The sequence below is a fragment of the Crassostrea angulata genome, chromosome 2 (genome assembly GCF_025612915.1).
Source record: "Crassostrea angulata isolate pt1a10 chromosome 2, ASM2561291v2, whole genome shotgun sequence".
Taxonomy (NCBI): Eukaryota; Metazoa; Mollusca; class Bivalvia; order Ostreida; family Ostreidae; genus Magallana; species Magallana angulata.
The window spans coordinates 10,678,496-10,702,818 of record NC_069112.1 but is presented as its reverse complement, the minus strand read 5'-3'; the positions used below and the strand labels follow the sequence as shown (position 1 = coordinate 10,702,818).

The following is a 24,323-nucleotide window of genomic DNA, read 5'->3' as shown; positions in this document are numbered from 1 at the left end:
AACATCCTTCTAACACCATTGTCAATGGTGTTCTCGGATTGTCAATTTCAATTGTTACCCTCCTAAACAGGTACTATTTATATTAAGTTATGAATTAATATCAATGTTTGTTTATTGTGTCATAGGTAATATGTATTTATATATTATTTATTTCATTACTTTGCATCCATCATCTCGTTGTGACTGCCAGATTGTCCTTGTTATATTGTATGAAAGACACTGTTATTTAATTACTAGTAAATCCTGCTTGTATTATTGTGCATTCGTGATAGAGTTGAGAAAGAGTTAAATCATTATAAATTATGGTCGTTAATTGCACTTAAAAAAATCAAAAACTAAATAACATTCCGATACATTATCTCTACAGCCTATATTTTCACCTGCCGCTTATTTGATAAATAATCTACAAAGCAGTTACTCGTTCTATTTGATAGTGAAGAAAAAAAGCAGGCAGGCTTTTTGTTTTGGTTGCTTAAAACCGCATTTGTGCATGTTCATGAAATGATTTTGTTATCGCAGGGATAATATTTCCTTCTTAATGATATCCTCAATCCAGGTTTTTTTTAATTTACTGATTGATAACAGAATGCTAGTTTCCTTAAAAAATAAATTATGTTATGTAATCAAGGTTTCGTATTGAAATTTTACATCTTGATTGGAAGAAAATTAAGTATAATCAATCTTATTTGAAATCAAGGAAATGACATTTGACTTAGAGGAAACAATTTTCACTCTTTCAAAGCACTCTATTGTCTTTGTTTATATGGAGTGATTCAAACAGTCTTCCTTTAAGGTCTTTTCACGGGTCTCTTCCTTGATCAACATGTTTTTTCTTGTGACAAATATCTCGCCCAATACGTCGAATGATGTTTTACAAAACACAACCTAAACAAATTTACAAACTTCATCAAACATTTATTTTTAAAAACGTGTACCGTTTAACATAATGATATTTAAAACAAGTACATTTAGATTATTTAAAATCTTCATGAAACATTCATTATACTTATTTTATTGTGGTTTAAATGCATTTCTGAAATAATAACTATGTTGTTTTGAAAAAACAATCTGAACAAAATTACAACCTCGACAAAATCATTTTTAACTGTTAAGCGTTTCACGTAATGTTCAGTTATACAAGTAAATTTATGGGTTTTTTTAAATTTTCTTGAAATATATCATTATCCCTTCATGTATCTATATAATAACTTTCTTTTCTCTAAGGACCAGTACAGGTTGGTATATCTAGCACTTAGAGACGCCTTCAGTGGTCGGTCCAAATGTTTGAAAACAGAAAAGTTTCTGAGTTACTACCAAGAACATTCCTGTTATACCAATTGTGGAGATGTAGAGCAGAAGAAATTATATTCTTCCGATCTAGAGGTAGAAACACCTGAACATCGAAATTTAGATTTACACTTGGATTTTGTTGTTGTTGTTGTTGTTATAGTGTTTATTACTTACTCATCTGTTCCCTTTTTGTTCCAACATCAAGTTGATCAATAAGCTTAAAAGAATGCAGTCTTCAACATACATTTGTAGGAGTTACTGTCTCTGAGAAAGGAGTATACACAGCAAGATTACATGTCTGGCCGGGCTCAAATATCGGCTAACTACTCAGAGAGCGTACTTCCTGGTAAAGAATATCAAACCAATACGTCAACAAACTATATCGTATTGAATGAATTTGTATCGGTGAAAACAATCAAAAAAGTTTTCATCAAAGAATGAAATCAATTTCACATTTTTCGAACTTTTACAGATTATAATTTTTTACACTTGTGTATATTGTAGTTGAAGAATTCTTGTGTCATCTGTCCTACATAAAGGATCATAATACATACTACAACGCTGTTCTTCTCCAGGTAGAATATAACAAATATATACACGTTTGGTTTTGATATAATGAATTTGATATTATGAGGTTGATATAAGTTGACCTTTTTTTTCTTACCTATAAACATAAATTCCTTTCAAATTCAATAAATAGCAATTGTTATTATTAAAAACATCTTTTACGCAAGGCAAGTCAAATGAAGTGTCTGTCATAAACTAAAGAAGTTAAAATTTACTCGAATACAATATATTTTTGTCAATTTATGTGTTTTATACAGTCTTTTCTTGAGAAAGACTCTCTTATCAGCGCCCAGTACCCTCTACCAGACAACACCGAGGACTTTCTCAGACTGATAAAGGACTTTGACGCACGTGTTGTCGTCTTCCTGTGTCCACTCAAGGACATCGAATCTGTATGGGAAATCTTGTCTTTGTTTAACATCATTTATCTACTTCTCTATTTATCCATATATCTATTGATCTTTATATCTGTAAACCTCACATTCGGAACATGCTGTAATTTGTTTTACAGACATCCAAATGGTATCCATCGGAAGGCCAAACAAAGTTTGATGGAATGTTCGACATTAAGAACCTATCCTCCACTAAGGCCTCAAACGTCACAATTAACAGATTAAATATACAGCCAACGGTATATTTTTAAAGGAAAACTTAAGTAAAGTATTGAAAAAAGGAATAACAGCATTCATACAACAACTTTATTTCAGTAACAACTTAGTACTAAATATACGAACATTCAAATAATTTAGATATCTTAAGGAATGGTGCAGCAACGTACATTATTATTATTCAAACATGTGTTTTTATTTTGTTCAGGGGTTTAACCAAATGGACATAACTGTTTTGGAATGCCCAAAATGGAGAGAAAAACAGAAAACTTCTGATAAAAGAATTCTTTTGGATGTAATCAAGGCTGTCAAAACTGAAAAGACGAACGAAAAGGGACGGGTTCTAGTTCTGTCGAGGTAACACTGAGCGTTTAAAGTGTTATGATCGAATGGGGTACTTCCCATTAAAAAACTGTTACTTACATTAAGAATAAAACAATCATATAAAAGAATTAAAAAATGAAAAAGCGATTTTCCAATTTATATCAAAATGTATTAGAATAATATTGTGACCTTAAAATTAGATATTATTTTACGCAATGCATTATTATAAGGTAAATGAGCATATACAGTTTTTGTAAGGAATAAAGAAGCATTCTTTGTGTATAATGAGGTGATAATTTTGGTCAGGGCGTGATCAAATCCAATAAAGCTCGAAGGGTGTAATGATAAGTTTGTCCACGCACCGACGGAAGTTTTTACATCATAATATTCAAACAGTGGTTTCTTATTGCTTATATCTATTATTTTCAATTTCTACTCTTTAAAACTAAATTTCAAAACCACCAATTTTTCATGTAGCGCATGCTATGTATTGCTACGAAGCGTAGCCAATGCCGTTTATCCGTTATGCTTTAATGCACGCACATGTTGTGTCGCTCATCTTTTATGAAAATATTGGGCTATGTGGTTCAAAAGTTGATTCGTAATGCAATCACAGTTGAAAATGTAAATATTACCAAATAACAAGTAGTTTAAATACAAATTTTCAAACATTATTTTATATATTATCTACATAAAACATCATGCATTTTAGGAAATATCAATCATATAGGGGATACAGGTGTGCCCTATTATTCTTTTGAACAAATCAACTTAAAGCTTTATATTTTGTTTACAATTAAGTGACGGAGCTACACGCTGTGGTCCATTCTTTGTTGTATACAACGTGTTGGAACAGATCTCCGTGGACAGAGAGGTGGACATCTTTACAGCTGTACGTCAGATCCAGATACGGAGACCCGAGTGTGTCTCCACTGTGGTAAGCGTTTTTGTTTTTTTTTTAAATTTTATTTTGTTTTTTTTTTTGTTTTTGGTTTCAATTTTTCCTAACTGTTTAGTTAAAAAATCATGGAAAATAGCCGACACTTATTACTTTAAAATGTGTTATCTTTTAAACAAGTTAACTGTTGTTACGATTTTGTACGTATTGTATACATTCAAATATACATGTATGCATGTATCACAGTATCTGGTGAAAAATTGGAATGTTTTTCTTTTTTAAAGGAGGAATACCAGCTTTGTCATGACGCCGTGGCAGAGTATCTCCTGAATGACTGTGTATATGGAAATTGTTGAAGATACATAATGGAACACAAAACAATTGAAACCTTTGAAAACTTTAGTTTTTACAAAAATATTTTCTTTTTTTGTACAAATATGATCACTTTTTTTTTGGCTGATATAAAAATGTTATTGTCTTTTGCATGTATATGTAAATGTTTCGTTCCTAAAACTGTAGACTGCATTTATATTGACTTTGTGGTTTTGTTTATAAGAAAAGCAATTTTTATTTTACTTTAAAACTAATTTCAATTTCCTACTTTGATACTGAGTTTAACTATTGATTTAACTATGTGTAACTCACTAATTGTTGAAGATACATAATTGAACACTAAACAATTGTAACCTTTGAAAACTTTAGTTTTTACAAAAACATTTTCTTTTCTCTTAGTACAAATATGATCATTTTTTTTTGGCTGATATGAAAATATTATTGTCTTTTGTATGTATATGTAAATGTTTCGATCCGAAAACTGTAGTCTGCATTTATATTGATTTTGTGGTTTTGTTTATAAGAAAAGCAATTTATTTTTTAACTTTTAAACCTATTTCCATTTCCTACATTGATATTGAGTTTAACTATTGATTTAACTATGTGTTACCCACTAACTAAACTATTTGTAGTGTGTTTTTCCTGTTCTCGTGTTTTAATTTGGACATTATTCATGTTTAGAACTAATTTCTAATCTGGTTTTGTGTTATGTATAATTATAAAATGTTAAAACGAACCTTGAATCATTGTTACTGTTTATAAAACTGATTAATCCGATTAAGTAGGTATTAAAAAAATACAAAAGATAACCAATTAATTTTTCCAATTAACTTTTAAAATGTTCTGGTTCTTTTCGAAAACGGAAGTCTGTTATCAACATCTAGACTGTTGGCATTTCAGATTCATTCAGCAGTACATAAATGTAAAAACCAATCCTTATCATTGTAAACAATTCACGAAACATTTAAGTTAAACTTCCTTATTTAATATATTTGTACTTCTAAATTTGTTAGTAAACTTGTCTGATATATGTACATGGATATACAATGCTGTTTAGTAACATCATGGTTGCAAGGTTTAATATCCCTATCAACATTTATCCAAATTGATGTTTTTTGGCAGATTATTTCAGTGTTTGACTGAGGTCATTTTCTTTGTACAACGACATGTGATGCTTTTTTTAATTTATTAAAATATTTCACTGTAATGTTTTTGTTTTCGTACAAAAGATGATTTGTTTCCCAAAGTTTGATTTACATGCATATTATATGTACATTTTCACATGCGTATATGCGAGTAAATGAGCATAGTTTAACTATGTGACTGGTTCATTTAATAGATTGTTGATCTTTCAACAACGTAGCATGATTTGTTGCTTTGTGAGTGACAAGGCTATTTTTGTCATTTGTTTATCATTTTGTTTGTTAATCTTCTATTTATCAATATCCATTTAAGCCTTATTAATAATTCTTTTTATTATTGCACCATTTTCATTTTTTGTCCACTTATAACATTCTCTATTAGAGAAAGTTTGCGGAAATAAAAAACAAGTATTCCTTTTAAAGGAATGATCGGCATCAAATGCATGTATCATTGGTCAGCTCTGTTAATATACTAGTAATATACGCAACATGGAGTGAACTATATATAGCACCGTTTTATTGATTTCCGAAATGGCAAGGCATGGATGAGCTTTACTTTTAGTAAGCGAAGTAAACGTCCGACTACTATTCCTACGCATATGTGAAAGAAACGTGATTTGAATTATTATGCATGTAACTCTATAAATGTGTTATTTTCAGAGCGAACGGATAAGATTACCGTTTTAGTAACATAAGTCTAATTAAAGATTTAAATAGGGTTGTCATAGCATAGTAAATAAAATAGTGCAAGGCACAATACGTGCGCAAATAGTAAAATTTGCCGAATGCCTCATATGTACATAACTGTGATAGGCCGAATCCGATCACATAAAAAAAACAAGAAACAAATAAACAAAAAAAAAACCAAACAAACAAACAAACAAAACACCACCACATAAACGTTTGGATTAGTTATTTTGAAAACAATCAGCCGATTTTTTTTACTTAATTCACAAAATATTTGGAAAGATTCTATAATGATAAAATCTACAAGGGTGAACGGAAAATAACCAGAAAAAAACAAAATTGTAGAATCATTTTGTTTCAGTTCTGAGCGGCTCGTCACATGGTTAACTTGAATCAAAAGTGAGCCATGAGTTAAATAACTACATTTAAATTGATTTAACATAACGCATATAAATTGTTGGCACGTTTTATTGCATTTTTACTGTTGGTTTGAAAATTCAATAAACTCTATCTAGTTTTGGGCAATATGCAATGCGTGTCAGTTGCTAAACCTCTAAATGAATTTGTTTACATTTTGTTTCATTATCATTTACTGTTCGAAACCTTCGAAGCACTAAAAGGTTGGCTGTTCGTAAGAATGATATGGCATAAGCAATAAAATTATGAAATATGAAAAATTAAATCATAAGAGTAATTCAGCTTATTTCCTTATCATGTCTAACAAAATTTCTGGTATATTTGTGATTGTTTTTGTAGACGATGATATATTATGTAACTTTTTCAAAAACATACTATGACGTAACTTTACGTTGTAGCATTGTGTTTTAACAATTGCTTTACGAGCTTAATACTAAATCTCTAAATCTAAATGCATTGGGTATATTTTCGTATGACTACATACTAAATCCTGTCATATAAAATTGATAGTATTAACAGCAAATAAATATAAACTAGAAACACACAGGTCTCAAAGTTTACTTACCAGTATAACTCATTTAATTGTAAAAGAATAAAAAAATGTATGTATACATGATGATAATGCTCTACATTAAAAAGAGTATAAACACACAGTATCAATTCATTATATATAAAACCACTGGCAATAACTTACTACTTGCTATGATCTACGGACTGTTGTCTTGGAAAAATCAAATATTGATTGTTAAATCTAAGAGCGAAACCAAATGAAATTAGTTCTTTATTCCAATATTAGTTGGATTTTTTCATAAATCGGGCACCACACATATTACTTTTTTTAAACTTCCGGGTAATCGGGTAAAGTGGAATTTAAAAAAATGAACATTCTTGCTTTTAAAACATATTTAGCGGGTTTTCTTGTGGCAGCATATGGTAAGAATCATTACTTAAAATTATTTTTACACTGTACGCAGGTGAATTTCGCATCATTTGAGTTTGAGTTCTGTTTAAAGAGGATTTAAATTTACTTTTGTTAAAGTGGGTATTTTACGGAAGCTTATTAGGGTCAGTTTGATGAAAAAATAAATCTATTGCGTTAAACGCAAAAGTTGCCGCTTTTGAAAGCTACAGTCGTGGTATTTAAACGCATTTTTTGCGTGTATCTGCAATGTAGGTTTTAAAACGCAGACGATTGCGATTTAACGCAAACGATTTTGAATTTAAACACAAATTTATTATGGCGGTTAATTTCTGCGAAATGAGAGCAATAATTTTTGTGATTAAACGCAATTATTTTTTTTTTTATTTCACGCAATATACTTTACATTTTCACAATTTTTTATGTACATTTTTTTAAAGTCCTCAGTTTGATAAATGCAATGGAATCCATCTTCAAAGTTAAGAGTTTCTGATCTGTTCTGCTACACATAGATTCTTGACCGAATAGGCAGTGTTTGACGTGGTTATAAACCTCGCAAGCTGGCTGTTGCATAATAGTTTGTATGATCCAACAAGAGGCCCACGGGCCACATCGCTCACCTTATTATATTTATAATCAAGTCCCTTTTCTAACTGGATGATTTTTTAGTCATATCACATTCAGCATTGCAGTTTTCAAAAACACCCGTATCAATTGTTTATATACATGATATAGACCTACATCAAACTCTGAATCATATTAAATTCAGCATTACAGTTCTTTAAAAGACCCTTAACAATTGTTTATATACAGGATATGAACTTAAATCAAACTCTGAACCCCTTGTGAGGCCCAATAATTATCCAGGGGCTAAAGTTAACAATTTTAGAGAATCAGCAATATATAAAATGCTTGCATATAAGTAAAAGAAAATATAAAAACATTTCAGTTTTTGTAAATATAATTATGAAAATGTTTTTCTTTGTACAACTAAATCCCCAATGTGCCCCCACAATATTCATAAAAATTGTGATTTGAACATAGTTGAATCTAAACTAACTAAAGTTGCTTTCACTAAAGTTACAGCTTTTCTAGGCAAATGCTTCTTAGAAAAAGATCTAAAGATATTTTTCTATACATTCCTATGTAAAAATTTGTCTCCACCCCCCCCCCCCCCTTGTGACCCAATCCTACCCCCCGTGATTTGATTAAACTTGAATTTTCACTACTTGAGGATGCTGCTATAAAGTTTCAGCTTTCCTGGCATACTGGTTTTTGAGAAGAAGATTTTATTAAAGATTTACTTTATATAGTCCTATGTGAAAATTCGTCCACCTACCATTGTGGCCTCACCCTACCCCCAAAGGTCATGATTTTTACAACTCTGAATCTACACTACCAGGGAATGCTTCCACAGAAGTTTCTGCTTCCCTGGCTAAATAGTTCGTGAGAGAAGATTTTGGAAAATTTGTCGAAAATTTTCAATCATTCCTAATAATCTCCTATTGCAAAAATGCGTGATCATTAATTTTCACAACTTTGAATCACCTTAGCCTATGAATGCGTTGTGCTATGTTTAGTTAAGATTGACCTAGTGGTTCTGGAGAAGATGCTCAAAATGTAAAAAAAAAAAAAATAGAGACAGAAAGAACAGACAGACAGACGACAGGCAAAATGTGATCAGAATAGCTCACTTGAGCTATTAAAAAAGTTGTTTCAAGACTTATGCTAATTGTGCTTTGATCAATGTTGAGCCGTTGTCAAATAATTTTGAGACAGACCGGTAAGTGATTAACTTACTGCCATCAATTTTTAGTCCAAGTAAACCCGTCCGATCACAAATAACAACTTGTTCATGGGAGCAGCCATTTTTTTATAGTGTTCCAGTTTGATATGCATTCTCTGATTGGTCAGAACAAGAGGTCACCATAGTGCATTAATGAGTATTCTCTTTAGATCGCACAAGAGTTAATCTGCATACGTTTTGTCTGTTCGGTCAAGGGTTAATGTAGAGCGGAGTGTATCAAAAACTCTTGACTTGGGAGGATGAATGGAGTCATACTTTCTAATATATGCATTCCATTTTTACTTTGATTAACTTAATGAAATAATTAGTTCCTCAGCGTGTTATCATCATGTACATGTATTTCTTGGCAAATGCCCTGAAATATGGCTTGCTTCTATTAATTAGTAAAGGGAAAGAAGAAGTCTCAGCTAATGGTCGTAAAGATGGGTTGCAAAGTCGATATCGATATAAACATCAAGCCGAATAAAAGGTGTTTGGGAAACAATAGCAGAACTAGTACCTACATGTATTCTTGATATTCTATACGTTGAATTAATATAACGGAGAGGACCTCATCGCAGGATGCATTATAGGATTTAAAGGCATACATAATTGCATTGATGGCTATTTAAAAAAAATGCTTGGTGTGAAGTTTCTTATTTGAGAAGCTATTTTCATCTCGCATTGTTATAGGATATTTTATCACTTAAGGACCATCCACATGTCCCAAAAAATTGGGCAGAAACCTGCAGAAACGAGTGCTTATTAAAAAAAACCGCCTCAACTGACACCGACATGCATGATGAAGGTTTTATCAAACGTCTGATTGAAAAAAAATGATATTCTACGAGCATAATGTCACTCTTCCATTTCTTTTAATGTTCAGCCTTATGCAAAGAAACAATTAAATCATGGCAATGATTAGCTTTCAAGTCAGAATATTTACATTCCACATATTTTTGACTTGTAAAGTGTGTTGAAAGCTACGGCAGTCATAACACTATAAAGCACACAGATAACTTAACGGTTAAAATTACAAAATTTATTATGACGTCACCAAAGTTGAACGCTGTAAACTGCAAAGTCACATGCGAAAATCAAAGTTCACGCTTGTGGCTTTTACTGTTGCTTTTCCATAAATATAAACTTTTGCAGACAAGGCATGAAGTTAAAATAATGTAAATATAAGCAGTACATCATGATTCTTGGAAGTATACAGTCTCTTAACTGCAGCGGTATGTGCATACACATTTTCGAGACGGTATACCTGCAAAAGAAAATCATGATTCAAAGCTATAACAAATACAGCAGCATTGCAAATGTAAAAATTAATAATCAAATTGTGCAAATGTGCAAATGTACGCCATACGCTTTGAATCTAAATTTTGGAGCCTACATTTTCATAAGTTCTTACTGAAGTATATTTCGGATACTTAATTATCTAGTAAATTAAAAAAAAAAATTAAAGTACAGATATCCGAGCTAATCTGATGTGTCCATATGATATGCCCAATATGTCATGATATGACCTTAATACAAATTAAATAAGACACATTGAATCATTATTAATGAATTGACTGAGTCTATAGGGACGTTTATACATATTTATATTGATATCGTCGATGAAATAAATGGTTGGAGGGTAATATATTTTACAACCTAACTAAGATTACTTTTGCAAAGTTATGCTCCCTAAAAAACTCCCGCAATAATCTGTCAATATACTTTCAGCTTGACAACGAGATGATCGAGGCTACAAGTGTAAACAGTGTATTTCGCCGCTCAGCAACATTAAATTGCAAACTCGAAGTAATTATATTATAACTGAGAAAAAGAGTACAATGTTATGTTTAAATATATCAGATGTAACTAAAATGACCAAATGGCATGTTATGCACTCCATGTTCTCTTTTAAGTTGGAACTACATTTATGTACTAAGAACGATTTCAACAGTTCGCGGGGTGTTATTAAGGAAGCATATGGGCAATTTAGCGTCTTATTTTGACTGTTATCGTGAAATTGAATAATTATTTTGAATAAGGTCAACAACTTAGTATTATCCTTTAAAATAGATGTCAGTGCAATAAAATCAGGTAGTACATTACTGCCACATTGGTACATTATGACGTGACAACTATAAATAGCTTACGTATATTCCTTAACATAAAATGAAATAGAACAACATTACCTCGCGTTTTCCAAAATATAATAAGCTGCTAGAACCCTATGTTTGTCCTTATCAAAAAGTTATTTATCCGGTTCTAGTAAAACCTTCCCAACTTTTATATAGTTTGCACGGAAAACGGCAAATTGCATCAATTCAACACACACCATGGGATTCTAGCAGTACTTTTCAATATAAGCATTGATCAAACTAACGATACGTATACAATTTAAAGTTCAATATATACGGGGTAGTGTTGTTCTGGTCGGATTTTTACATCGTAAACAACGGCAGAGGAAAGCCTGGCCGAGAAATAAAAATGTACATACCTTTTAGCGAATGATTGATAAAACTAACATATCCCCCCTGTATTCTTATGTTCAATTCTCAATAAATCACCCCACAATACTTTATTAGAGTTCTTAGATTAGTTATATTTTGAATATGGTTACAATGCTTTCCGATCAAATTCACACGACATTCAACTTTTAGTCATGACGTCATCAATGTGTAAATCTACGTAACACAAACTAATTTCTGGAAAAATATTGTCTTCAGTATTTTTTATTTGTTTTTGATCTACGTTTCGTTGCTTAGATATTTGAATATGTACATAATGATTAAGATTTGTGATTTCACGGAATTACATTCAACACAGATTCCATATGCTTCATTAACACCCCCGCGTTGTTCAGTCAACATCCGGTATTATGCACCGTAACAATTGCCTGACCATTTCTTACACAATAAGACCGGCTAAAAAAACGAAAGTTATATGGATATAATTCGGGTTAAAGATTGAATAATATTTGTCACAAATGACATGATTGTCACACATGCAATGATTTAGAAATCTTCAGAAAGCTCTTTGGTATTAAAGTCTTTGGGATATCAGCAATTTCAATACATGAAGGTGATATCATCTACTAATAATGTAAAAACATTTCCGCGAAAAGGTTATTTCAAAATTTTAAACTGACGAGTAGTATAAACTATTCACATACATTATAAGCCCTATTTAGAATGACATGACCAAATAAAAAGCTGAATAAGTATCACTTACTCAATTAGTGATATAGCTAAATAATTACTATAAATGGCAAATCATGACGCTCAGTCATATCTAATAGACAATGTCGCTGATATTTAACAATGTTAAAAAACATTGTGGACGATAGTTTAAGAATGCGTATGATTATTCATGTGTGAGTTTATTGGTTTCATTTGATGATTTAATTTCGGTCTGGGGAAACAAATTGAGGTATACGTTTACTCAGAATGAAAAAAAAATCCACTGATGATAACGAAAAACCATCTATTGACCTTTCATGGTAGTGCTATTTTTTACTTTCAAAAAAGTAAGTTAATGACCTACTTTTTGAGTTAATGGCTATTGAATATTTTTTGAAAATTTAAAAAAGGTCCCTAAATATTTTACAGTATGATTAAAGTTTCCTTAATTGTGAAAATAATACAAATTGCTTAACTCTTTTAAAAATGTAATACAGTTAATGAATGGCAGTGACACTAAACAGACACAAAGCATTAAGTTTTCATTCACAATTTTTATGAGTATTCCAGTCCGAATTTCCTCTTTCAGTTTTCAAATTCCTACCCTTTTTTGGTTCAATTTTACAAAAAAACTGAATGATGATAATACTAAAACATTTACGAGGGTTGTCCCAAAATAGCGTAGACAAGTGGCGTTATTCAGTTAATCGAAGACAAAGGAAGTTGAAATTTGTGCCACAAGAGGTTCAAGAAATTTGCATTCAAATAATGTTTTAAAATGAAATATTGTTTGAGATTAAATTAGTGAAATGAAAGCATGTTAGATCAGAAATTCTACATGCGGCGCAATGTCAAAAACAAAAAGGTAAAATCAAGACAATGAAATGAAAATTACGAGGTAAAGACCATGAAATAAATCCTAAGCGGCTTTGGAGTAAATAAAAATAACAAAATCGATTAGAAATGCGTTTTGTGAATATGTAGTTAAACAACATTAAAAATATTTGAACAAGTATGATGACAATAAGTGGAAAAAAGAAAACCCCGAACGATATCAGTGGACGTCAAAATGCTGAACGACACATTTCGGCAAGACGGACGTTAGACAACAAGTAATACAGGGCAAGTTTGGAGCCGACAGATCGTTTGTACTTAGAAAATATTAAAAAAAAAAAATAAACTAAAATATATGTTGAATGTGCACTCAGGGTACATGTTCAATGAAAATATCTTTTTCTGAGACATTTTCGGAAATAAAACGTTAATGTTATCGTAAACGATGTGGAGGGTTTGGCAACAACGTAAAATTGGAAATTTTCGACGTCGCACTTAGCGCCGCCTGACAAAACTTGTTGTTACGATTATTCATTTTCTCGAGAGATAAATAAAGTACAGATTTAATTGAATTTTTCAGTATTGTTTGCCAAAGAGTCATTGAAGAAAACATAGAAGTCTAATGAAATTACAGTGAACAGATTTTTAATTATGTGTCATGTCTACATTAGTTTGGGACAACCCTCGTTTAGCTAGGTATATTGACCTTACTCTGCAGGCATAAAAGTTATATAAGGTCAATAATCACCATTTTGAGATATGGTGTCTTTTATTGTTTTTAAGCATTTTTCAATAGTTTTGTAGCGTGTGCCATTCGAATATCTAAACGAAAAAGTGAGATAAAACCAACAGAAAATATGCAAAATTATGTTGACTTCTTTTTCACTGAAATATTTTTGGTGGTACTGTAATTTTCAATCTTAACTTTGAATATTACAGTACCACCAAAAGTATTTCAGTGAAAAACAAAATTTGAAAATTTTAGTCCGAATTTCCTCTGTTTTGCTAAAAGTCCAACCATTGTTTGAGCTTATTTCCATAATATAGTAAAAATATCGAATGGTTTGTCAATAATAAATCATTTCATGAATACTTTTAGTGTTTAGAACAAATTTTACTCATGACCTTGAACTTTGTAACAATCAAAATTTGAGAACTCAAACCCTGAGAAAACAACTTCCTGAAATGCAATTAGAAATAGAGGGGTGGGCACAATGAGAAAAGCAAGAAAGTCAAAAATCACGTACGATGGACAGATTGATGGATGATTGTAGCATAATGTAGGAACGTCGAAACTTTATGAACCTATTAATTTGTTCTGAATGAAATTAAATCAATTCAGTTTTTGCGATTCAACACGAATGATAGCGTTAACTAAAAAAATGTTGCGTTTTATCGTAAAAAATTACTTTCGTTTTTGAAAAGGCTTCCTTTGTTCTTATTTGCATGTACCAATATTTTAATATTGCATTCTTAAAATTCAAAATTAGCTCTGGTATTACATGTTTTCTCACATAATAGACGTAATAGCTGAATTTTTACATGTTGATATTTGTCTCCTCTTTTTTATCTGAAAAGTATTTATTGCTTCAGTAGCTAATTTACTTTGTTTTTGTTTTTTTTTTGTTTTTTTTTAAGATGATTTATCTTACCATAAAACTGCCACCCAATCAATGACTTACCTTGGTGGTGAGACGCTGTATGACGTGGATAGAAATACACTAACGTGTATGAGGACGAGAGAAATAGGACGTAACTCTCCTAACAAAACAATGTGGTGGAAGGTGGATCTGGGTGGTCTGTACACCATTTACAGCATCAACATTATCTTTAAAAATTACTACGGTTTTGGTAAGTGTTTAATGTAGTCTAAATGTTTTGAAGATTTTGATAATTTGTTTAGAAATAAGATTAAATTGCTTCTATGCATATCTTTAAAAGAAATTAAGACTTAGATTGTACACGTACATGTATGGAAACATCATGAGGTGTTAAATCATGACCCTATGGGTAGCATTTCAAGATGATTTATCTTACCATAAAACTGCCACCCAATCGATGACTTACCTTGTTGGTGAGACGCTGTATGACGCAGACAATGCCGTGGATAGAAATACACTAACGTGTATGAGGACAATAGACATAGGACGTAACTCTAAAAATAAAACGATGTGGTGGAAGGTGGATGTGGGTGGTGTGTACAGCATTTACAGCATCAACATTATTTTCAAAAATTATGACAGTTTTTGTAAGTGTTTACTGTCGTCTAAATGTTTTGAAGAGTATGAAAATTTTTTTAGGAATAAGATCAAATTGCTTCCATTCATATCTTAACAAAAATAAGACTTAGATTGTACGTGTTCATTTATGGAAACATCCTGAGGTTTTACATCATGACCCCATGGGTAGTATTGGACCACAATATGGCGGTCATTTTTTAAATTCTTCTATAAAAACAAATAGGTCAAGAAATATGTAACTTTTGTTGAATCATTCTTAGATAGGATAGATTTTAATTTGTATAAACCATAATATAGATTCTCTAGGGTAGGGTTTTGCCACAAATTTGGGGAGTGTCAGGGGTTTTTTTTTTTACATGTCATAGGAATATAAAATATCTTCTTCTCAAAAACCAAAAAAGCCAAAAAAATCAAACTTGTGTGGAAACAGCCCCGGGTAATGTATGTACAAATCATGATCTCCAGGGATGGGGTTGGGCAACAATTGGGGTGAGTCAAATTTTTACATAGGGATATATAGAAAAAAAATATCAATAAATCTTCTTCTTCAATTCGCCAGAAAATCTGTTATTTTTGTGAAAGCATCCTCGTGTAAAGCAAATTCAGCTTTGTTTAAATTATGATTGCAGGGTGTAGGGTTTGGGCCATAATCAGGGGTTTATTGTTTACAAAGTAATGCGTTGAAAAAAAAATTACCTTCTCAATAGGCCAGAAAAACTGAAACTTGTGCGGAAGCATCCTTAGGTTGTTTACTTTCAGGATTGTTAAAATAATGATCATCGGGTAGAAAGAAAGGCCACAATTGGGCGGGGCTGCATGGGCCAGACTTTTACATAGAAAAAAAAAATATTATTCAAAAAAACTCAAATGTTATAATCTTTTTCAGTTATTTGTGATTCTCAATTGTTTAGACTGTGGCCTCTGATCAATTCTTTCGCTATAAAGGGGATTCATTGTAGGATTTAAGTTTAAATTCATATAAACAGGTGTTTAATATTTACTTGAGAAGTACAATGCTCAATATGTGATGACTTTGAAACCATACACTTACAAAAGAAGTTCACTGTTTAACATAAGCATATCTGACTTTAATCCAATGTCCAGATTTTTTTGTATCGGGGGTATATGACTTCATTGAGCTGGTTTTTATTACGGCAAGGTGAGCTGTGATATCCATGGAACATTTTAGGAAATGCAAATCATATCTTTTAAGAACTAGCGGGGAAATTGTTGACCACGCTCTTTAGTTACATATTTTAAGAAAATATCTCGCTTATCCCAACATCCATTATATATTTGAAATTGTTTTATAGAAAACCGACAGCGTGGTCCTTTTGCTGGATTTTCGCTGTATGTGTCAAATACTGGTGACATATTAGGGTTTACTCTGTGTTACAAAGACGGTCTACAGTTACCGCCCCTTAACTTTTCAACAGTTTGTATAGAACATGGACGATACGTTATCTTTTACAACGAACGACTTGATGGAGTTATCTACCCTGACGGATATAAACTGGAAACTGTTGTTATGAAATGTGTGAAGTAATAATACAAGGTAAGCTACTTTCTATGATCTTTTAATATAATGACACATATATTCAAATATAATTCTGCATTGCATTTAACCGCAGCACTAACTCTGTACTTTGTACATACCTTCACGCTTTTACTGGGTGGCGTGTTTGACACTAAATACAAGTAAACAAGCTGTTGTGTAATTGTTGTGTTTAAGTCGTAAGGTTTACTTTACTTTAAATGCAAAAAATTCCAACTAATGGGATTATAAACTCTTTAGAGTATGTGTTTGCCTTTTAATTAAGGTGTTATTAATCATTCAAAATATTAGATAAATGGCCTATTTTAAAATTTTTGGATAACAAATATCGTTACAAAAGATTGGGATTATCGTCATTTAGAAAAAAAATTATAAACACTATTTGAAAAATCGAACAATGTAACAGATTTTTGATAATCCAATCCGAATTCTAAGTTTCTCTACTGGTTTACTTAACTTTTTGCATTTTGATACGAGTATTCAGGAAGGTAAAAGTAAATCGATAACATCTTTTTTAAGATATTTTAAATCAAACATGCATCACGCGGACATTAGTTTGAAGAGTTTAGACTTCAATTTTTAAAAATCTTTGAAATAATATATCGCATTATTGTTTACTTATTTACATGGATTTACAATGAACACGACACGAAACGAAGTAAGGTATAAATTATATTTTAAAAGTTTGAACAAGGATATTAGATAACATTATATCCATATTGATGTTGCCTTATGGAAGACGTACTTCATTTGCTTTGTGCAAATATATTGTGCACATACAATATATGGGTGATTGCTACAGACATCAATTTCTCAATATCACGTTACACTCACTATAACTCAATGAAGAATCGCTTAAAACACAATGCTTGGCTGTTCTACGTCATCAATACACACTTTAATTGCATCCAGTGTCAACATGCTATAATTTGATTTTGCTTTAAATGAGATACTTCGAAGTCGTCGTGTCAATAACTGCCTTTAGGTGAGCAGATTAATTAGATAATTATTGTTAGCGTGTAATGATAATCTGTATGCTCAAGTGACAGCAACTATTGACACTACGGTGTTAAAAATATTTCATTTAATGCTTATATCTATGGTCCATTATTGGTGAAATTCTTTTGTTATTAAAAAACATGTTAAAATGGCAGGTCACAGCGTTAGTAAATGAGTAACGGCGAGAACAGCAATTTTCTAAAACTGATTTAAAATTGTAAACACATATACTGTAAACATGAACATTCATATTATCATCCATGAAAGTTTGCTTGGTGTTTGGTACATTGTGTTTTAACAGCAGAAGTGAAGTCGTTTTTTAAGGAAAATTGAAATATTATGGAATTTCGATCTGAAGACATTTTCAACGAATTTAAATTAAAAATGCTAGAACTCTACACAGCAATATGATATCATAATTTAATGATTCTTATTATAATTTTAATAAAGGGTGCAACAAATTTGGAGTATACGGTAGTAACTGTAACATGACATGCCCCACCAACTGTAAAAACGACACATGTCACATACAAAATGGAAACTGTTATACATGTAAACCCGGATGGACTGAAATATCGTGTGAAACAAGTAGGACGTATATCGATTTCAAGTAAAAAAAAAACTCATATATAATAGGTAAAGTGATAGTTTAACGATGTATAAGAAAAAGAGTTAATAATCAATCTTATTTTTTTGTGTAAAATACATTGACTCTTTAACTATGTTTTTATACATGTTTACTACCAGGTAAAGTTGTGACAGAGGGCCTTTTTTATCAAATAGAGTGCAAAGAAGGGTGGTTTGGTGAAAATTGTAGCCAACTGTGTTCAGGACATTGTAGAGACGATGCTTTCTGTAATCACGTGACTGGTCAGTGTGACAAAGGGTGTAATTCTGGTTGGACTGGATATATATGTAAAAAAGGTAATTATTTATTATTTCTTTTTTTCTATCACTATTAAATTTACATATTTTTTATGCTAATATCAAAAAAATATATACATTGAAACAAATGTATGTACTTTTTGATTAAAAAAAATAATTACAATTATATAAATAAAACTCTATGTAGTGGCTCTATTTGTCGTCAATCACTATAAAATTTATATAGTTTTTATTGCTAAAATTTAAAATAAAATATCTAATATATATTGATACAAATGTATGAATTTTCTAATAAAAAAATAATAACAATTATATAAATAAAATTCTATGTAATGGCATGTTGTCTACATTTATCGTCAAAATGTCATTTTGCTAGATACTGGATTTAAAGGCAATACATTATCATTTACTTTTGTTTAGAGTATTATTAGTACAAAGAATTTCTCCAAAACCCAATATTCTTGCTCATCAATAAGGAGAGTGTGCCCGATGTTTTTAAGATACATGAATGTAATCTATTTAAACTTTTTGTGCTAAAACATGCTTTGATAATGTAAATAATTGAAGCATGTTTTGTGCTAAAACATGCTTTGATTATTTACATAAACATTATAGTGTGGAAATATATTAAACGTTTACAGAGTGTGGTGACGGTACCTATGGATATGATTGTATAAACAACTGTAGTGGTCACTGTCTGAACAACTCTCCATGTAATAAACAGACTGGGCACTGTGACAGGGGATGTAACCCGGGATATACTAACAGGGACTGTAGCAAAGGTAAATTGTTTACATATTTTATTATATTTTTCTGTGAGTTTTCTGTGAAAACAGCAATGTTAACTGCTGTAGAAAATGAATCAATTATTTTCATTTTATCTTAAATTGTGTTTTCTATTTTAGTATGTATACCTGGACAATACGGAACAAATTGCAGTGAACGATGCAGCGGTCATTGTATAAACAATGCACCATGTGACCACGTCAGCGGTGTATGTCCTCATGGTTGTAAAGACGGCTACACGGGAAAACTATGTAACAATTGTACGAATATGAATCACTTATATTGATCAGAGTTTCTACTGCTTTTAGATATGCAACATTTCATAAGCTAACAAACATTTCATCATTATCAATATGAATAAAAATAATTTGAAACATAATTTGTATTAACTTTGCGCGTTTGGGGTTTATAACATTAAAATAACATTGTTATGTGTTCCTAACCAAAGTCCAATGCAAAAACATCGAAATATATGTTTGCTGGCTCATGTTTGCTTATCTAAATATATTTTGTTTTTACTTTTTAGCATGCGCTGACGGGTTCTACGGTACAAACTGCACCATGAGGTGCCCTCCTAACTGTATAGTATGTCGACACACAGATGGCTATTGTTCCTGTAAGATTTCGTAATTATAACTTGCTTTTTGCAGAAGTTTTCATACAATATACATTTATTTTCATCCTACATGTGTGCAGTTTGTCTCTGTGTTTTAAAATACAAATATTCAGATAAAAGTTGAATGCATTAAAATCTGGTCACCTGTTTAGCCAAAATTAATATAAAACTTATATAAGTCGATGTGGTTAAAGTAAACGCGTACGATTTCATAGAAGAATCAATATCTTATTTGTTTACAACAACAACAACAAAAAGGAAAAAAAACCAGTCATCATCATCTGTTACTTTAGAAAAAAATCATAGGTTGCATAAGATAATTCGATCATGTTGTAGAAAGCTTTAGTTTTATATTTCAGCTTGCAAAGAAAGATATTATGGCAGAAATTGTTCACTGGTTTGTTTTCCTAACTGTAAATCTGGCACGTGTCAACAAACAGATAGATTGTGTACATGTGATGCAGGTTGGATGGGGGACAATTGCACAGAAGGTAGCTAGTATATAGTAAAAATAAACTGTTAGCGGAACACATGTCATATTCACGATGGAAAGTGTTTATCATGTAAGCGTGGATGAAGCGTGGATACAATTCTGCTTTAACAAATATACATTTTTTTACAAACAGCCTACATCAATTCGACATATATACTCTTTAAACCATAAATAGTTTTAAGTGGTAATTTATAATTTATAATGGTGATTTATAATTTTCAAATCCTGAAAAAGTGATGACGTTTTGTTTTATTTTGATTTTAATTATTATTTTTTTTCGGGGGGGGGGGGGGGGGGAGTCTTAACAGAATTTGAAAAAACCTGGTTTGGTGTAAACTGCAGTCAACTGTGCGCATGCCATTGTAAAAACAATGATACTTGTAATCACGTGACGAAGGATGTAATGCTGGTTGGACAGGGTCTTCTTGTAACAGAGGCACAATCTTTATATCACGGGAAATACCTTTGAAACAGCAAGGATGTCAATTCGTTTTAAAAAGCGCCAGGATTTTTTTTAGTAGAAAGAAAAAGAATCTTATGGATTTAGTGTCTTAAAGTATTTTATAACAAAACTTTTGGCTCAAAGAAAGTTTGAAAAGTTGTGGGTTTGATAGTTAATAGTTTAACGGAGTAAACAATCTCTCGATAGTGTGAATGAATGTAAATACTATTATTTAATCATAAATTTTAAACACAAAACGACAGCTTTTAAAAGAAAATTCCCACTTACTTATATATATAGTTAAAATGAAAAGTCAATCATCTAAAAAAAAACAACAAAAAGCGAAATACGAATTCAAAGCAGAGCAGGACGGATGTTTAAGAAAAAAGAGGTAGGATCAGGTGTCTAGGAGGAGGGACCATCCTCTTCTGACCAGTTACACCCGCCGTTTGCTCTTTGTCGTAATCAGGGGAAAAAGGAAGTCCGTGGACAATTAGATGATTAAATTATGGTCTAACAATTAGTATGAAAAACGTCAGTCAGCATGCGACCAAGTGGAAGATTGTATTTGCTGACAAGGTCGTTGTATCGACTATAGAACTTACGGAAAGATGATTTCAAACGCGACTGTTCATAGTATATATATAGTTCACCAAATTAACATTTGTGAGTTCCTAAGTAAGTTAAAAAATAACCATAAGAAACGATTTGGTTGTTTTAGGTTGCTTTTATCTATTTGATTATTTTTTGGGTTTTATTTTTTCGGGGGGTTTTTTGTGGGGTTTTTTTGTTTTTTGGTTTTTTTTTGTTCTGATTTGTTTTGCTTTGGGTTTTTTGTTGGGTTGTTTTGGGGGTTTTTAGGGGTTTTTGGGGTTTTTTTTTTTTTTTTTTTTTTTTTTTTTTTTTTTTTTTTTTTTGCTAATGTACTGGCGTACATTAGCAGAGTAATTTATTCAATTTAACTTATTTTTTAAAATTAATACATAAATTTTTCAATGAAAAGATGTAAATATAAACTGTAAATATAAACAATAAAGTTGTGTTTTTAATGATTCATGCGGGTTATAAAGGTAGCATAAAAAAATACATTACACGCTAGAGCAGATTATGTATTGTTTCTACAATGTCGCAACCTCTATATCACGCAAGAATCACCAAAGAGAACATTTTATTTTTTAAATGAATATTGAAAGAATAAGGATATTTAGGAATTGCTTTTCGTCACTTCATGAAAAAACGTCTTAAAATGTTTATATTGGACATGAATATATAAAAATAAATGATCATGACACTCGTTTAGCATACTAACAATTTAGAATGATAAACAAAGAAACTTTAGGGTTTTTTTCAGCCCATAAAAATATTATAAAATGATTTTATTTGAAAGCAAAAGGGAGAAACATGTGTCATAATGGACATGATTTAAATTTAATATCAATTTAATTTTGCATAGATTTTGAGGCCAATTTCTCCAATGTTATTGTATATTTTAAACTTTAAAAGCATTTTGCTATATTTTTGTAACCACGTTAATACATAAGCTTAATATTTTTTTACAAACAGTTAAACTGTTCGACATACACACTGTAAAGGATTTTTGAAAAAATTACCAAGGATTAAATGTCCTTAAACTGAGCATACGTTTACATTCAATTTCATTCTCAATACTTTTTTTCAAACCTTGTCTAGAATTTAATGCATATAATTTAATTCACATTTTAGACCACGTTCTTAAATAAATCAAAATAAATCTTATTGTCTTTTTCTGTATACTTTCTGAGATACTGCCAGGTAATATCTTCCGAGTTATTCTGAACTAATTGTTCATCTCGCCTTCTGTGCTTCCACCGTTCACTTTGCTTTTGCGTTTGCACACCATTTGCGTGCTGTGTGCGCCCACTGTTTACCGTTCGTCCAATTCCGTTCTGTGTTATGCCACTGGTCATTCTGTATTTGCAATTTTTTTAGCTCAACGTTTGCTCAGGGACTATATAATTTAAGGTACATCATCTTAAATAATCTGTTTCTGTTACAGAGTGTATTGACGGAACCTATGGTTTTGACTGTGTAAACAACTGTAGTGGTCACTGTCTGAACAATTCCTCGTGTGAAAAACATAATGGACACTGCAAACATGGCTGTAATCCGGGATATACTAATTTGCCATCTAATGAGCGTAAGTAATAAACAATACATTTAAATTATTCATGCAATCTTCATCTAATGTTTTATAAAACTGATCTCAGTATTTTAATGTTGATTTACAGATGTTCTACAAAATTCAAATGATGATGAAGAAATCTCAATATCAACCATATTTCTCCTAGTATCGGTAATAATAAACGTTGTTTTGTTCACCGGCTGCTGTATGGTGAGTCTTTCTTTAGGTAATCTCACTGTTCAAAGTATTCAAAGTTTATCGTTGTCTTATGTATTTAGAAATCTGATGTTCATTTACATTATAAAGTAAATTGATTACACGATATAATAGCTCAATATGTGTGTTGTAATTCTCACAAGCATCGCTTTCACTGTCTAACATATTTGTTTAAGGGGAATTTACACCAAGAGGGTCTCTATTCTTGGTTTCAACTCTTCATGCTGGAAAAGGTCCAAACACTACGCAGACTCAGTTATAAAAACTGATGAAGATCAACACTATCAAGAACTTGGTCCACCAAGAGAAGAAATTTCAATAACCTATCAAAATACTGTACTGCAATGATGAAATAACTTTCAAAAATTTGCAAAAAAAGTATGTGTAATAACAGATATTAAAAGATGAATATTTATGAAATCAATAGAAACACTTTGCTTTAGGGGACAAGAGACGAACAATTTGGTTACTGACCAAACATGTGTCGGCTAAACCATATTTGTTATCGTTACAAGTGAATAGTTCAACATTGATTATAATGCGCATTTCTTAATATTGTAAAATATGCCTTTAGCTTATAAAAATTCCATATAATTAATTTTAAGCCAGAGTTAAAAAAGATAATATTTATGAAAATTATAACTCAACTAATTACACTCTAATTTTGATGCCTAACAAAAATGCTCTACTGAAGCATTGTAAATATTAAAATCGGAAAACTAATTTTTGAAAAAAAAGAAGCTGTCAATATGACAGCAAACCATGTACGAACAGTATGGATACTGTGGATATTTATGGGATACTTATGAGTTTTATGAAAATAAACAAAAACTTTAAAAAAATCTAAACCCAAATTGTCGTTTTAATTCATTAAACTCATTTAAACTGTCATTATACCTTTAATCAGTAGCTTATATGAGACAAAGAAAGAAGAGATAGGACCTCAATA

The 24,323-nt window shown here is 31.1% G+C and overlaps 1 protein-coding gene and 1 pseudogene across 1 annotated transcript in view; both read left to right on the top strand.

Moving 5' to 3' along the window:
• The window catches only part of LOC128173031 (receptor-type tyrosine-protein phosphatase alpha-like), a 38,861-nt gene extending 33,729 nt beyond the window's left edge, over positions 1–5,132 (top strand). Inside the window, exons 20-27 of the mRNA XM_052838783.1 lie at positions 1,225–1,383; positions 1,543–1,636; positions 1,795–1,865; positions 2,115–2,249; positions 2,369–2,488; positions 2,674–2,822; positions 3,591–3,726; positions 3,972–5,132. Coding sequence (XP_052694743.1) covers positions 1,225–1,383; positions 1,543–1,636; positions 1,795–1,865; positions 2,115–2,249; positions 2,369–2,488; positions 2,674–2,822; positions 3,591–3,726; positions 3,972–4,043 — 936 coding nt within the window. The 3' untranslated portion in view covers positions 4,044–5,132. The remainder of the gene's footprint in view (positions 1–1,224; positions 1,384–1,542; positions 1,637–1,794; positions 1,866–2,114; positions 2,250–2,368; positions 2,489–2,673; positions 2,823–3,590; positions 3,727–3,971) is intronic.
• Positions 5,133–7,144: 2,012 nt separating this feature from the next.
• LOC128172987 (protein draper-like) lies at positions 7,145–24,095 on the top strand (annotated as a pseudogene).
• The last annotated feature ends 228 nt before the right edge of the window (positions 24,096–24,323 follow it).